The 17,098-nt window shown below is 46.3% G+C and overlaps 1 protein-coding gene across 1 annotated transcript in view; it reads left to right on the top strand.

The window, feature by feature from the left end:
• BCR (BCR activator of RhoGEF and GTPase) overlaps positions 1-17,098 on the top strand; it is a 95,916-nt gene that overhangs the window by 45,740 nt on the left and 33,078 nt on the right. Inside the window, exons 2-7 of the mRNA XM_082259900.1 lie at positions 331-497; positions 5,286-5,390; positions 5,473-5,658; positions 8,793-8,900; positions 16,317-16,377; positions 16,557-16,609. Of these exons, the coding sequence (XP_082116026.1) occupies positions 331-497; positions 5,286-5,390; positions 5,473-5,658; positions 8,793-8,900; positions 16,317-16,377; positions 16,557-16,609 (680 nt within the window). The remainder of the gene's footprint in view (positions 1-330; positions 498-5,285; positions 5,391-5,472; positions 5,659-8,792; positions 8,901-16,316; positions 16,378-16,556; positions 16,610-17,098) is intronic.

The following is a 17,098-nucleotide window of genomic DNA, read 5'->3' as shown; positions in this document are numbered from 1 at the left end:
GCCAATGAGAGGAGAGAGTCTTGGCTCTCGGGCAAATCACTGGATTGAGATTTGGCTCAGGTAAGTATTTTAAGGGGGCTGGGGGTGGAGCTGCTTGCAGAAGGTTTCTTACCTTATTACATAGAATGCATTAGGGTAGAAAAAAAACTTCTGCCTTTAAAAATGATCGTAATTGTTTTAGGCTTCTGGTAGCTAAGTCTAGGGGATAATCTAAAAATGTAATGTTTCCTTTAACAGACCCTTTTGCTCTCCTAATTCTAATAAATGTGTGGTTTTTAACCTGATTTTACGACAATTCATACATTTTGGACCATGTTTTCTCCTCTTCAGATGTACCAAATTGTAGAACACCTCCAGGCACTACAGAAGAACAAAGGGCACAGCATGACCTTATGCCATATATTGATGATTCTCCAAGCTCTTCCCCTCAGCTCAGTGCCAAGAGCCGTGGTAGCAGAGACACCCTCTCCTCTGCATCTCTGGAATCCAATAAATCAGTAAGTGGCCTTTATAAAATGAGGAGGAGAGTGATCAATGAAGGAATAGACCTGTTTAGCCTTGTTCAAACTTTAGTAGCTTTATGTTAGGTTAGGTTTTATGATGTCCGTTAATTTTCTGTTTTTGATATAGGAAATAGCAGAGATGATATTTGACATGCACTGAAAAGAAAATTATTATTAAAAGCCTAAAGGCATCCATAAAATTAAACTTGACATGCCATTACTTTTCCCCTTAGTCTGAAATTTTAGAGTAAACCGCGGGCCCATGTATGTGTGTGCTTGTTTGTATGCATATGAGATAGGGAAGTTAGATTGTATCTTCCTTGAGGGCAGGGAATAATGTGAATATTATATTCTTCAAGACCGGGCCTATTTTCTTACCTTTTCTGTTTACATGTAAAAATCTGTATTTTTTTGCTAGAAAATTACTTAAATCGTGTGTGTGTGTGTGTGTGTGTGTGTGTATGTATGTATGTGTATATGTGTATATATGTATGTATGTGTATGTGTGTGTGTATATATATATATATATTTTTTTTTTTACGAGGCCCTAGAGAATTAAATTTTTTTTTTTTGTCACATGGTATTTTCGCAGCGATTTTTCAAACTCTTTAAAATTGCGCACAACTGTGCCAAGGCGACAAACTACATACATTTTATTATTCATAAGCAACGCTTTAAAAGCCTTTACAGGTTATCAGTTTAGATTTACACATGAGTTCTGATGCTAGAATTATTGCTCTCAAATAGACATTCGCAGTAAAACCTCACATGTGTGGTGGAATTTGCTGTTTGCATATCGACACGTGTGTTCTTCTTTGCATGCAAGTTTTTTAAAATGATTTATTATTACACTGTCTCTTTAAATTTTATTTTGTTCACTTTTATTGTTATCGCAAGCAATGTAAGCATCCCTTGTTATAACAATAGGCAGTGACAAGTACTCTTTACCGAGACATCTGAGGTTTATTAGACTCCAGATCTCTCCTCTGTCCCTAAAACCTTCGGATCTTACCAAGATCAGTGTGATCTGATGCTATTTTTAAACCACCAGTTGTTTGACATCAGGCAAAACCGGAGATGATGAAATGCTTGTTGCTCCCAGTTTCTCAGACCATAGAGATGATTGGGCCATTCTGGTCCCCGGTTAGCTCTATGGTCAGCTGGCTTCACACTCGGGTCTCCTGGTAGGACAGGAGAGCCCTCGACAGCAGTCGGAGGGGGACGCCCCCTGTCACGGCTTGTAAAAGCAATCCAGCGTCTAATTCTTACAGGTTCCTTGTATAGCGCTGTCAATTTACACAGCGCTTTACATATACAGTATATTTTACATTCACATCCATTCCTGCACTCAAGGAGCTTACAATCGAAGGTCCCTAACTCACATAGATACACATACTAGGGTCAATTTAGACAGGATGCAATTAACTTACTAGCATGTCTTTGGAGTATGGGAGGAAACTGGAGTACCTAGAAAAAAACCCATGCAGACACAGGCAAACTCCAGGCAGGTAGTGTCGTGGTTGTTTTGAATCGGCGACGCTAGTGCTGCTAGGCGGAAGTGACAACCATTTAGCCAATGTTCTGCTCCAGTTAGCTGTTAGGATTGCTTCTACAAGAAAGCGGACCATTGGCTGAAAAAAAACAATACCGGGAGCTACAGGCATCATCCCGGTCTAACTACTGGGTGATGTATCCGTATGTCACTTAGCGTTAAGTGGTTATGTAAAGCACTGCGTAAATAGTCAGCTCTATATAAATACCTGTAATAAATTAACAGTTCAAATCTCACTTTGAATTTGAATAATTCAAATTGAGTTTAAGCCTCCAAACATGCTGCTAGTGAATAATAACATTCACACATGTAATAATACATTGAGTATTAATAAATGCAAATCTTATGATGATAATAGTTACAAGAGTAGCAATTTCAATATTGGTACAGTCGAGCTGAAGATCCCCATGACCTCAGGCATGCCACACTTGTGGACTCCTGTGATACCAGCCAAACATGCTGAATGAGGGCTTGTTCACATCAGAAAGCGATGCACGAAAACCATGTTTATATGCATTTGCCCACACAGTGTTCAAAAAGCACTGGGTGTGTGATTTGCTGCGGGTGTCAGTGTATTCCTAATGGACACCCCCCAAATGCAAATCACAAATGCAGTGCAAATGCCTGCACCAGATTGCATGGTACGGCATTACCATGCAGTTCGATGCAGTGCGTTTTTTTTTTAAGTAGTGTGTGCTGTACTTTTGTTGTGATCCAGTGCGATTGCCCATTCAAGAAAATAGGCTGAACATCGCACTGCACTGCAATGCACAGGAATGTGGAGCGCGTTCCTGTGCGATTCAGGTGTGAACTGGCCCTGGAGTCGATCAGCAAGGCCTATCAGTAAAGAGCTATAGCTTCCGGTTATTCCACACAACTTTTTAGGGACTTTGCAGGTGCTACAATGATGACTACATAGTTTCATAAAAACATGCACTTTTTTAAAACAAAATTCTGTAAACAATAAAAAAAAAAACACAAACTCATAAAAATTACACCACGGTCACATAAAATTTCTAGTTTTCAGAGGTTTTTTTTTTTACAATTCTGAGAGTTTTTTTCCACACACCTCAGTCCATAAATAGATTCTTAAACCTTTACCTCTGAAGATACCACTTCTACTTCAGAAAAAAGATAACTGGTCCAGTTGGAGGCGGGCAGCACTCTTTCCTCTCACCGCGTTTCACAGACAATGATGTCTGCTTCTTCAGGAGATATATTGTAAGTGAATGTAGGAGTATTGGCTATATTGCAAACATAATTTGTGACCCAGAATGGTTAATGAAATTTACCTAAAAATAAATACAAACCAAGAGCTATACTTCAAATGGAGCTATAAGGCCCCATACATGTTTGGTATTTAGCCCCTGTGCATTAGGCTCCGGCCTTTTTTTAGTACAGAAAGCACAGGTCCAGCCCCACTGCCGGCAGCCAGTTAAACTCCATGAGAGGCTGAAAGCTGCGCTGACTGCTACTGATGTTTAGGGCCGTATGCGCCCAGGGACTAATGCCCGCACCTAAACATCGGAGCCTCGCACACATGGGCTAAACACCCAGTATTTGATGAGAACTTGTGTATGTGTAATAATTAAATTCTCAGCACTAAAGGATGCTTTAACAGCAGAAAAAGAAATTGGGAAAAAAAATAATTTGAACAGCCTAGGTATGTTCCAATTCACACTTATGGTCATAAATTAGAAATACTGATTGTAATAATAGGTTGTGAGTTAAACATATCTAACCATCTGACCAAGGAATGTCTAGGACAGTGGTCTCCAAACTGATGTCCTTTGTTTTAATCCAGAGCGATTGGGCCACTATTTATCCCACTGATAGGGGGCACTATTCTGCCCTATGACACCAACAATGGGGGCATAATTCCTGCCACTGACAACAATGGGGTGCTATTTTGCTATTTTTCCCACTGACCCCAATAATTGGGCACTATTCCTCACCCTAATACCAAAGATGGGGCATTACTTACTCCCATTGATACCAGAAAAAAAATTATATTTCTGCTGGCCCCCCCCTAAAGAATGAAGGGCAGTAAGCTGGCCCTTTGTTTAGAAAGTTTGAAGACCCCTGGACTATGAAGCTCTGAAACAGAGTCCATGCAAGAGCAAAGTAAATATTGGACTGATCGCAGCCTATGGTTTCAACGGGATTAATAATTTTTCCAGATAATAGAACAATTATCTGCATTGTGACACTAGAATGCTTAAAACATGTTCAAATAGCAAAAAAAAAATATTGATGGCACACACTGGAGCGTCAGTGAAGAAAGCATCAACAGTGGTCAGTGTCCCTGATGTGCACTGGAGCGAAAATGTGAGATTTTATCCAGTTTAATATAGAGGCAGATTGCTAAACTGGACTGGATTTCTCCTCTTGCTTGCTGTCTGCATTAAGAAGATGGATCAGCCTATAAGTGACCAGAGGAAAACCATACAGGCATACCCCACTTTTAAGTACACAATGGGACCAGAGCATGTATGTAAAATGAAAATGTACTTAAAGTGAAGCAATACCTTTTTTCACTTCTCAATGCATGTAAACACACTAGCTCTATAGGAAATCTTGGTCCGCTTGACATGGCACTGCTCCCAAACCATAAGTGACAAGGACACCAAACTTGGGGAGCATGTTAAGGGGAACCAGGACTATGAAATGGTAGATTACCTAGGCAAGCTGGCCGGATCTGTTGTAGTCCTGGGTCCCCTCTCGATGCTCCCTAAGTTTGGTATCCCGGTCACTTATGGTTTGGGAGTAGTGCCATGTCAAGCTGACCAAGATTTCCCATAGATGGCAATTGTAAAAATCGGGAGTAGTGCAATGCCAAGCTGACCAAGCTGTGTCCGTACTCGCGAGTGTACGTAAAGTGAGAATACATAAAACAGGGTATGCCTGTACTGAGCGTAATACAGAGGCTGCAACTGCTCACTTCTAGTTTTTTTTTCAATGTTAGTGCCCTGACTACAATACCAGGGAACTAGTTCTCAATCTCTAGACAGTTATTGGTGTTTTCAGAAGGTCAGGAGTGGCAGCCCGCATATATTCCCCACCACTTTGCTTTATATGGTCACTTGACATGGACAATACAAGCATCCAAAAATGGTGTGCGTAAGATTTTGATTAAATCTCCAAAAAGGTGATTACAGGACAGACCTAAAATGTTTTCATATAGGACCTGTTTCCCAGTACTGGCTCAAACTGTCCTTCTCTTCCCACAGAATGAGCTGGATATTGAGAAAGGCCTAGAGATGAGGAAGTGGGTGTTGTCTGCAATCTTGGCAAGTGAGGAAACCTACCTTAGCCACCTTGAGGCTCTGCTTCTGGTAAGTCAACAGATTCTTCTATGCCTATATGTACAATATTGTCTGCAGGATCTAAAGTAGACTGATGTCTTTCCTTCTGCAGCCAATGAAACCCCTTAAAGCTGCAGCAACCACGTCACAGCCAGTTCTGACCATCCAGCAGATTGAAACCATTTTCTTCAAAGTCCCAGAGTTGTATGAAATCCATAAAGAGTTTTATGATGCGTTGTTTCCACGGGTGCAGAAATGGAGCCACCAGCAGAGAGTAGGGGACCTTTTCCAAAAACTGGTGAGTGTGTAGCCTGGAAACTAAATATAGAAATGTCATCTTTGTGTAGTTTAATGAAAACATTATAATTATGGTTTCAGCAGACAATGATTATTGATAGTTTAGAATTGCCAAAAGCGTCCCTTTAACTTGTGCTAGGCTTCTAGAACAATGTTTGGAATTTGCTTTGTCTGTTATATGACCATGTGTTCATAAATGAATGTGCTTCAGGCATTGTGGAGACAGGAATGGAGTCATTGTGAAGCATGAACGAAACTGTTATCATAGCATAGGGCCAGAAAAAGACCTTTGACTAGGAAACTTCTCTGTGACCGATTTTTGAGTTTTTTTTAAAAAGTTAAATGAGTTTTTCTTAAGAAAAAAAAAAAGGAAGCGGAAGGGTGCAACTAACTTTAGGCCATACAGTACTATCTGGGTTCATAATAATAGCGACAGCATTCAGCAAACAAATATGAAATGCATTTCACAAGCCCATATGGGATTGCTATATTTGCAACAGCATGGTGAATTAATATTTAGTGTAAGAATTGCCCAGGTCAAAAAAAAGTGACCCAGGTCTCTGTACCGGGATTGCATTTAAAGTAGATATAAAGTTTAAACCATGCATATTCCCACAGGCACCTCAACAATATAGCCTGTGTGTTTTTTTTATATTCACCTGCTCCTGACCCAGCAAGATATTACTGTCTAGATTTCAGAGCCTTCTGGGTCCATGCTCTCTGTATTCTGCATTTACTCCTATAGAGTTTTGGCTCTTCTGTTGTTAGTTATCTGAAGATCCAGAAGAGAGAATGGGAGTGCAGAGTGCATGTTCATTATTATTATAATACAGGATTTATATAGCGCCAACAGTTTGCGCAGCGCTTAACAAAATGAAGACAGACATTACAGTTACAATACAATTGGAACAAAAGGAATCAGAGGGCCCTGCTCGTTAGAGCTTACAATCTAAAAGGGAGGGTCAATTGATACAAAAGGCAATAGCTGTGGGGGATGGGCTGATGGAGCAAGTGAAACAGTGTTATTAGTTAGTAGCCGGGTAGGCTTCTTTAAAGAGAACGGTTTTCAGGGATCATCTAAAGATGGATAGATTAGGGGACAGTCGGACAGATTGGGGTAGAGAGTTCCAAAGAATGGGAGAAGCTCTGGAGAAATCCTGGAGGCGAGTATGGGAAGAGGTGACAAGGAAGCTAGAGAGCAGGAGGTCTTGGGAGGACCTAGGACAGCGGCTTGGTTGATATTTTGAGATCAGGTTAGTGATGTAGCTGGGGGCAGAGTTGTGGATGGCTTTGTAAACTATTGTTAGCACTTTGAATTTTATTCGTTGGGTGAGTGGAAGCCAGTGAAGGGATTGGCAGAGAGGGGCGGAGGACACTGAACGGATGGTAAGGTGGATAAATCTTGCAGCAGCATTCATTATGGATTGAAGGGGGGATAATCTATGTAGGGTAATCCAATGAGGAGGGAGTTGCAATAGTCGGGGTGAGAGATAACCATGGCGTGAATTAAAAGCTTGGTGGTGTCATTGGTTAAAAAGGGACGTATTCTAGCGATGTTGCGGAGGTTAAGGCAGCATGATTTGGACAGGGATTGGATGTGAGCTTGAAAGGACAGTGCAGAGTCCAGGGTTACCCCTAGCACCCTGGCATGTGTGGAAGGACTGATAGTTGTTCCATTGATCTTGACAGAGAATTCTGGGGAAGGGGCACGTGGAGGAGGAAATATTATGAGCTCGGTTTTAGAAAGATTCAGTTTGAGGAAGTGGTGAGACGTCCAGGCTGATATGTCTGTTAGTAGATCAGTGAAGTGAGAGGAGACTGATGGGGTGAGCTGAGGGGTAGAGAGGTAGATTTCGGTGTCATCAGCATAGAAATGGTAGTGGAAGCCATGGGAGGCTATAAGCTGACCCAGGGAGGAGGTATAGATTGAGAATAGTAGCGGTCCAAGGACAGAACCTTGGGGGACCCCAACAGTAAGGGGAGTTGCAGGGGAGTAAGTGGAATTGTAAGTGACACTGAAGGTGCGGTGAGATTCATGCCTAGCTTGGAACATGCATACATTGCTGGATTGGGGGTGGGTGAGTATAAAGCCAGCCATACGTGGATCAAAATACAGCTGATTCAACAAGGACCTACCAAGATTTGATCCATCTATGGGCAGGCAGTCGATCAATCAATGGATTTGGGTACAAACAGCCTGTTGGATTTTTTAAATGCATTTACTGCCAGCTGCTAGATGTAATCATTGTGTTGGGCCAGCTGGGAAGGTTCCCCATGCCCCCCTTGCACCACAATAGCGCTTTGGGCATAGTGGAAAGAAAGACAATCAAATAATCTGAGCTGCCTAAAGCCCCGTACACACGCACCGATTGTTGGCCGTAAATTTTCGGCCAACGTCCGATCGGCCGATTGTCGGCTTGTTAGTATGATGCTTCCGACAACCGACTGCGACTTTTCGGCCGAACAAAATCTGGTGTGCATGCTATAAAATTTTTGTTGGCCGTCGCCAGAACGGCCGATTGTTCGTCAGTCAGTACAGATTTCGGCCGACAAAAGTCAGATGAGCAAGACTGGGCATGCTCAGAGAAGAAAAAACACACGAAAAGTAGACCAGAACATTACATCGCTTCTGAAGTTGGTTTTTGTTGGCCGACAAAATTCGTGTGCAGTCTAGATCACATTTCAGCCAACACAACAACACTGGACAAAAGACGGCCGATCGGTCGGCCAACAATCTGTGCGTGTGTACGGGGCTTAAGACTTGAAGGAGGAATTGGGAGCACTGGGGGAAGGGGAAGTGAGGATAGGGCTGGGGACATGATGGAAGTTAAAAAAAATCTTTTAGGATTTCCAAGCCAAATCTGTCTATCAAGAGCAGAATTTTTTGGTGGGGTCTTGTAATTTTAAAATTGTATACTTGTATAGGTCAAAGGATCGTTTTATTATGGGACAGCTAAGGCTTATACCAGCCTTGACATATTTCTGCATTTACATTGCTCTTCTGTGGTTTGTTCTCTCTCTCTCTGTTTTAGTCAGAATGCTTATTAGACCTGATTTGTAATTCTTATGTGACTGCTTTTTTTAACTCTTCACTCTGCATTTTTAATTTTAATCTTTCCTCTTTCGACCTTTCAGGCCAGTCAGCTGGGTGTCTATCGCGCCTTTGTTGACAACTACGAGGTTGCCATGGAGACAGCGGAGAAATGCTGCCAGGCCAATGCTCAGTTTGCCGAAATTTCAGAGGTGTGAACATCTTTAATTTTGTTTCACGTACACTGCACACCTACGGTAAAATATAACCATATGCAAGCCATATCATAGGAAATATCAAAGTTGCTTTTGTAAATGCATGGTGACTATTTTTGTGTGAAATATAACTTGCCTTTTACGCACATATACCGTATATATTCCTGGTGCACAAGCAATCATCTGTATTTACAGAGTGTTTTCACTTTTTTTTTTTGAAAATTATGTTTATTAAGTTTTATAGCAACATACAAAACAGAGCCATTTGGGCATACCCCGGCTCAAAAAATAAAACAACAAAAAAAGAGAAACAAAAAGAACATAGAGAGCAGAACAAACAATGGGGGGGGGGGGACCCCCCGCTAACCCCCCAACAGTGGCTGCAGCTCAAAGATAGTCAAGAGTATCACAGGTATGTACCGAGTCCTCTAAGCATTGGTGTTCCCAATCGCGGTCCAGTGCACACCGTAGATCACAAGCTTCATATAGCGCAAAGCATATATACACATAAACCTAAGTAGCTGGTCGAGTTACATCAACGGCCGGAGCCGAGGAATCATCAGCGGTATCTGCAGCATCCAACCACAGATCCCACACTTTGTGGAATTTTTTGGAACATCCCCTAAACTTGTACACCGCTTTATATAAAGGTATCATGGAGTTCACCAGCGTTTTCCATTGTGATAACGTCGGGATCCCAGGGGCTCTCCAATGCATCACCACCAGTTTCCTGGCATAGAAGAGCAGAAGCCCCAGGAGGGTATGTGTAGCAACAGAATGGGCCAGCCCGTTCACCAGCCCCAAAATACAAATCTCAACCTTAGCCGGGATAGGAATAGTAGTCAGTTTGGTAATGAAACCCCGGACCTCAGACCAAAACCCCAGCAGGGACGGACAGTGCCAGATCATATGGGTATAGGACGGGGAATCCCCATTACAGCGCCAACAGGCATCCGGGATGTCAGAAGACACCCTGTGTAATCTGGAGGGCGTAAGGTGGAACCTATGTACAATTTTGAATTGGACCAGCCGGTCCCTCGAGGAGACCAAATATTTAAACGGGTAGTCCCAGACATCCTCCCAATCCTCCGTGTCCAGGTCCCGCACCTCCGCCGCCCAGAATTCCTGCAATCTCTCCAGACCCACATGCACGCCTGGCAGCAAGGATCTGTAGATGGAGGACAGCGGTTTCCGAAGATTTTCGTCCCTAAGGAGGAGCTCCAAATCCGCCGGAGTCATATCAGGGGGAGAACCCCCAAACTGAGTCCGAAAGGCGTGGCGAAGTTGCAGGAACCTGAAAAAGTATGAGTTGGGAAGATCAAAATTGGCCTTAAGCCTATCAAAGCTCAGCAAACCCTCCCCTGACAAATGTGTGAGAGACACTTTATACCCCTAGAGGCCCACAGAGACGGGTCAGGAATGAGTAAGAACTCAGGCAACTCCGGATTACGCCATAAGGGGGTATTAGGCGAAAGCCCGTGGGGGTCAGATTTAGTATAAGGAGAGACCAGCAACCAAGCCCTGATGACCGCCTTCATAGAGTTGGTAAGGGGATATGGGGCACGGGCGCCACGGAACAGGGCGTTGCGCAGTGCCTCATAGGACCCCAGAAGCGCCGCCTCAAGCACCACCGCAGAGTTCGCGTCATCCGATACAAGCCAGTTGTGGACATGAGTCAACAGACCTGCAATGAAATACATGAAGAAATCCGGGCAAGCCAGACCCCCATGCGTCCAGGGCCGCTGTAGGACAGCTAGCCGCAGTCTCGGGGGGCGAGCCCCCCATATGAAGGCGGTCATCTGAGAATGAATGGCTCTAAAGATCCGTTTCGGGATCCACACCGGCGACTGCCGCAAAACATATAGTAGGGGAGGCAACAACTTCATTTTAACAAGGTTTATGCGCCCAATCAAAGTCAGCGGGAGGTTCGCCCATGCCCGGAGCCTGTCCTTGAAGGACTGGAGGAGAGGGTAAAGATTCAGAGCACAGAAATCCTGCACCCTCGGGGAGATCGTGACCCCCAGGTATCTGACACTGTCCGCCCAGCACAAGGGCAAAGAGGGGTCTTCCCGCGTCCGGGAGTCCGCGTCCACCGGGAGCAAGAGAGATTTCTTCCAGTTTACTCGGAGGCCCGACAGCTCCGTAAAACGCGACAGCAGGGCCAGGACAGCCCGGAGGGAGGGGCCCGGGTCCCGGAGGAACAGAATGATATCATCCGCGTACAACGCCAGTTTTTCCTCCAGGGACCCCACCCGAATCCCCCCGATCTCTCCGGAACCCCGAACAGCCCTCGCCAGGGGCTCCACCGCCAGCGAAAACAACGCCGGCGACAGTGGACACCCCTGACGGGTGCCACGTCGGATATCAAATACAGGCGACACCCTACCCCCCAACTTGATCTGTGCCTGAGGCTTACTGTAAAGTATGTCAATCCATTTGCGGAAGGTAGGACCAAAACCAAACGAGCGGAGCACCTCACCAAGGTAGGGCCAGGCCACAGAGTCAAAGGCTTTCTCTAGATCCAATGACACTAATGCCCCGTACACACGTGCAGATTATCTGAAGACTTTTGTCTGCAGACTTACCAAAACCATATAATATGAGGTCAAACCTAAACACTTTCAATTTGTATGCAATCCGGCAGGCCCTTGCACTACATAGAAAAGGTAAATCTGAAGACAAAAGTCTTCAGATAATCTGCACGTGTGTATGGGGCATAAGACTCGCTGACTTCGATCCTCCGCCGGGACTTGCAAATGTGTATACACCCGGCGGATATTGATATCCGTAGATTTCCCCGGCATGAAGCCCGTTTGGTCAATGTCGACCAAGAGCGGGAGGACCTTCATCAACCTAGTGGCAAGGATTTTTGTGAGAATCTTCAAATCATAATTAAGAAGGGAAATCGGCCGATAGGCCGAGCAGAGGGTAGGGTCTTTGCCAGGTTTCAAGATCAGCACAATGTGGGCCTGAGCTAATGAGTCCGGAAGCGCGCCAGCCTCCAGACTGGCTCGGTATAGACTGCACAATCTGGGGGCCAGGTCTGCAATGTACATTTTCTACCAATCCCCCGGCAGGCCGTCCGGACCCGGGGTCTTCTCGGGGGGAAGAGAGTGGATGGCCGCCTCCACCTCCTCCAAGGTCAAGTCCGCCTCCAAGGAAGCGGCCTCATCCTCGTCCAAGTGCGGCAAGGAGAGATCCCCAAGAGCCCCCAGGTCCACCACGTCCCGCGGAGGGGAGGGCACAGAATACAGACGTTGATAGTAATTTCGAAACTCATCAAGAATAGCAGCAGGGTCCGCAGTGGTGTCCCCCGCCTCCGTTCGGATAAGGGGAACAACTGTTTGAGATTTAGAATCCGCCACCAGGTTAGCCAGGAGCCTCCCGTTCTTGTCACCACTCTCAAACACTCTAGCCTTGAGTGAGCCAACCTCCGCCAAGGCGGCCGAGGAGACATGCAAATGTAACGCCCTCTGGGCCTGGGCCAGGGAGGAGTGCGCCTCAGGAGTCTGATCCAAGGCAAAATCAGATTCAGCCAAGGATACCCCTTCTTCTAACGCCAGTAGCTCCACAGCGCCCTCCACCCTGGCGGCCTTAATAGCACTAATGTACTCCCCACGAATAGTGGCTTTAAAAGCGTCCCAGCAAATCATAGGTGTAGATGTATCCTCATTACGGTCCCAATACTGAGAGATCTTGCCCTGCATCGCCTCCTCCACCCCAGAGTCCCGCAGCCATCTTGTGCCCAGCCTCCAACACTCGTTCCCCCTCCGGCCCCCCAGCTCCAACGTGAGCTCCAGCGGGGAATGATCCGACAAACCCGAAGGTAGGTACACGGCAGAATTCACAAGCCGGAGAGCCGAAGGAGGGCAGAAGGCGAGGTCAATACGCGATCCAGACCTATGGGGCGCCGACACATGTGTGAAATGGCGGAGGTCAGGATTTTTCCACCTCCAAATATCAGTTAGCTGTAAGGCAGAAGCCCAGTGAACAAATTCAGGGCACCCTTGCCTGCTCGGGTTGGATGTGTCAAGCGTCCCATCCAAGATGGCATTGAAGTCACCAGCTAGGAAGATCCCCGGGGTGGAGAACGCAGCCAGGCGCTCGTAAATCAGATACAACACAGCACTAGAGAAAGGCGGGGGCACATATACATTTACAAACACATATAATTTGGCCTCAAACCGCAATGCAAGAATAATATATCGGCCCTGCGGATCAGTAACAACCTGCTCTATATGGCATGGGAACGACTTGTTGACAAGGATAGATACCCCTCTTGCATAGGAGGAGTGCGTGGCGTGAAAGGAATGCCCCACCCAGCGCCGGCGCAGTGCCAGTACCGAGCTCCCAGTCAGATGCGTTTCCTGGAGAAACAGAATATGCGGCTTATGAGATTGGAGATATTTGAACATTAGGGAACGTTTAATTTTATTATTCAATCCCCGCACATTCCACGAAAGCAGCTTAATACCTCCCGCCATGGCATCCAAGGCAAAACGGGTGCAGGATCCCAGGGAGGGAGCGACTCAGCGGCTCCAGGAGGGGAGGTCCCCACACCACACACTCCTCCCCACCAGTTATACACTGGCCGGACCAAGGATCAAACAGTACTCGGTAAAGATACATAATAGAGAGAACGCCTGAGCACAAAATACAAGACAGTGAGCTAGCAGCCATGAGAAAAAAAAAGAAAAACCCAGTAGCACAAAACAACAATAAAAAAGAAAAAATAAAACAGTCCCAAAAAAAGTAGTCCCTGCCGACCAGGAAAACAACAACACCCTGGCACGGCTTCATCCCAAAAACATGTGGTACCTCTTGCGGCCACAAGAGGGAAACAGTTACTTCAGGCCGCAAGCATGGGGTGCCGTGAGAGAGCCACCCGCGAAAAACAGGGGAGGCGGGCGGCACCCCACTGCACAGTCAGTGGCAAGAAAAAAGGGCGATAAAGGAAGAACAAACAGTCAATCGAAGTGTCAAAAAAAAATTTTCCGTGTAGGACACCAGAGTAGTAGAGCCCGAGAGCTCCTCATCATAGGAAAAGAAAAACCATCCCAACAAGAAGCAATGAGGCAAGGGGAGACCAAGGTCCCATTCAGAAAACAAAAAATGGGGACAAGGTAAAAACAGGGAGAGGATAACCCAGGGATCCAGATTGAAGAAAACCGGGGCAGAGAGTCATCCAGGGAAGCAAGGGAGAGAAAGGGGTGCAGCTGCACGGATCCAGGCAGGATGAGGGAGAAAAATTTTTGGGGGAGGACAGCAGTGCAGATAGGAGCCATTACTCACGCCTCTCAACGAATGGTCAGCAGCCAGGCATCCGCGTCGTCCGGGGTATTGAAGAACCGCACCGTGCCCCCATGAGTGACCCGAAGCCGACTCGGGTATAACATGCCGTACTGGACCCCCTTTTCACGTAGTCGGCACCGGACATCAGTAAAGGACTTTCTCTTCCTCTGGAGGTCAGCCGAGAAGTCCGCATAGAGCTGGATAGAGGCATTCTCGAATCGCAGTTCGGGATGCTTCCGGGCCTCACCCAGGACGCGGTCCCGGTCCCGGTAATTAAGGAAGCGGACCAGGAAGGGTCTAGGAGGGGCTCCAGGAATCTTTTTGCCGGTAGGGACCCGGTGTGCCCGCTCCACCACATACGTGGGCGACACCTCCCGAAGGTCCAGAAGCTGCCTGAAGAACCCCTCCGCAAACTCCGCCGGGGTCTCACCCTCCGCTCCCTCAGGCAGGCCGAGGACCCGGACATTGTTGCGCCTCATGCGGTTCTCCGCATCATCCGCTTTAGCCATAAGCGCGTCCACCTTTTGTTGCAGGGCATCCAGCAGGCCAGAATGGCGGGCCGTCGAATCTTCCGTCGTGGATACCCTGTCCTCAACCTCCGTGAGGCGGCCTCGGATCTTGTCGAGATCGTTGCGGATCAAGTTGCACTCTTCCGCAAGATGATCAATGCGGACCAGAAGCGAGGTCTTGCTGTGCTCGATGGCTTGCAGGATGACCGCTGTATCGGCTCCCACGTCTTTGCCCGGAACAGCCGGATCAGGGCTGGCGACTCGCGCATCCTCCATCTCTGCCAGCAAGGCCCGAAGCCGCTCCGTCAAGATGGCGTCCAGGCAGGCCGCAGGCAGGGCCTGGCGCGTGGCAGGCTTGCACGGAGTTGCCGATTTCTTCCCCTTGGACGGCATATTAGAGCAGGATATCGATCCTCAGCAGTTAGAGATAAAACCTAGGTAGATACAGTCAGCGGATTCCTCAGGATGGCATAGATTGAATCAGGATGGTAGGAGCTCTCAGGGCAGACGTCCGTTCCGCTCTACATCCAAGCCACACCCCAGTGTTTTCACTTTTAATGAAAGAATGGAAGCCTTCTAGTCCACAGTGTTATCCAGCAGGAGACATCCCTTAGCTATCGTGGTAACTTCCCCTGGTTTTGCAGCGGACAGTGTTTGCTCCCTAACAGAGTTTTTTAACTTCAGAAAAATTTCTGACCCAGAACAGAAATCCAGGGTAGATATCGTGTAATTAAAGTGGAGCTTCTGTCTCTTAAGTGAAAAGCTGCAGCTGCTGACTTTTAATAAACAGCCTTTCACCTGTCCCAGGATCCAGCAGTGTGCTTACCCCAGCCGTTTCCTGCCTGTGTCCTCTCCTGACGGTACCGGCATCTTTACTAAGCCGTAAGCCGTAAGCTGTCACAGCCTGGTGCCCAGTGCGCATACGCGAGCGGAGCTGTGCACTGTGAATGGTCTGTCCGTCTTCTGGGACCCGTCATGTGTCACAGAAGACTTCTGGAGGGGGGGGGGGAGGAGAACTTCTGCTTTCGGAAGTGGGGGCGGGTACTTGTCAAAACTGGGTGCCCGCTCCTACCACCCCCCCTCACCTAAAGCTCCATTTCTTCAGACAGGAGCGGGGCGGAGGAGGCCTTAAAGCGAAACTTCCTCTTTTGGGTGGAACTCCGCTTTAAAGTGAGCAATTGAGTTTTGCAAAGGATTTACAACTGAAGATATTTCTCCGAACTTGCTTGTTGGAAAAGGACACATTCATTTATTACTTATGCTACTTACATGAAAAAGATACCTTTCCTCCCCTTGTGATCAGAAATATATTGCAACAAAATAGGTAGGGTCAGAGCTTGGCCTAGATTCAAACCATGTATGGGCAGGCTGAATGTACCAAAGTTGATCGATCAACATAGGTACAACCAGCATGCTGGATTTTACATGCGAGATGCCTCTAGCACTAATCGCTGTGTTTTCCTGGCTCCACGGGAGGGATTCCCCTTGGCAACACTATCTGTGACATTCCGTGGTTGCAGGAAAGAAATAAGTCTCCACCAGCATTACGTTTTAATTGAAGTTGTGCTTAGAAAAATGATATTCACCCCTTTCAATGTTTTGTTATTTTCAGAATCTGAGAGCTAGAAGCACACGAGAATCCAAGGACCAATCGGCTAAAACCTCCCTGGAAAGTGAGTGAGCGCATCGGTTAAGCAGAGGGCAGGGTTGGCATTGGTGGGGCACATTTAAAACTTCTTTCGAAGACCTAGATTGCAAATAAATTGGCAAACTTATTGGATAGTTTTGGGTGTGACATCCTGTCTGTGCTGTAATGGTAAAATGTGTCACTGTGTCTGCTCTTTGTCACTAGCACTGCTCTACAAGCCAGTGGATCGTGTTACGCGGAGTACTCTTGTTCTACATGTAAGTTACATACTTTAATAAAAAAATGAGGTCTTATTCATCTATCCTTGCCTTATCTGAACAGACTTTAATATTACCATTCAGCCATGACATATACCTTACTGTATAGTGTATAGGCAAAATCAAAAAATTACATATATAATGCTGTCTGTCATTAGCGATAAAACATCAGTTAACATTATTTTATTATATTATTGATTATATTATGTTATAATGTTATATTATTGGTGATCATTGCCATTTGCTTTACCTGAAATAGGGTGATAACTCTGTTCTGCATTGAAAATGCACTGCAGTGTTGTCACTTCATAAACTGGGTAGTGTTGGATGTAGCTTTAAATGGACTAACCCCTTCACGGCAACGGAATGCAAATATGCGGCCTCAGCTTCAGGAGGTTGTACCAGGGTAATGCCTGCAGCTAGAGGCATCACCCCAGTACCATTGTTTAGAGCCGTTGGCCCGTAGCCGGTGGTCTGCAGCCACTAGGT

This window comes from Pelophylax lessonae (genome assembly GCF_965119305.1).
Source record: "Pelophylax lessonae genome assembly, chromosome: 1".
Lineage (NCBI taxonomy): Eukaryota > Metazoa > Chordata > Amphibia > Anura > Ranidae > Pelophylax > Pelophylax lessonae.
The sequence above is the reverse complement of the archived record's forward strand: the minus strand, read 5'-3'. Positions and strand labels throughout refer to the sequence as shown.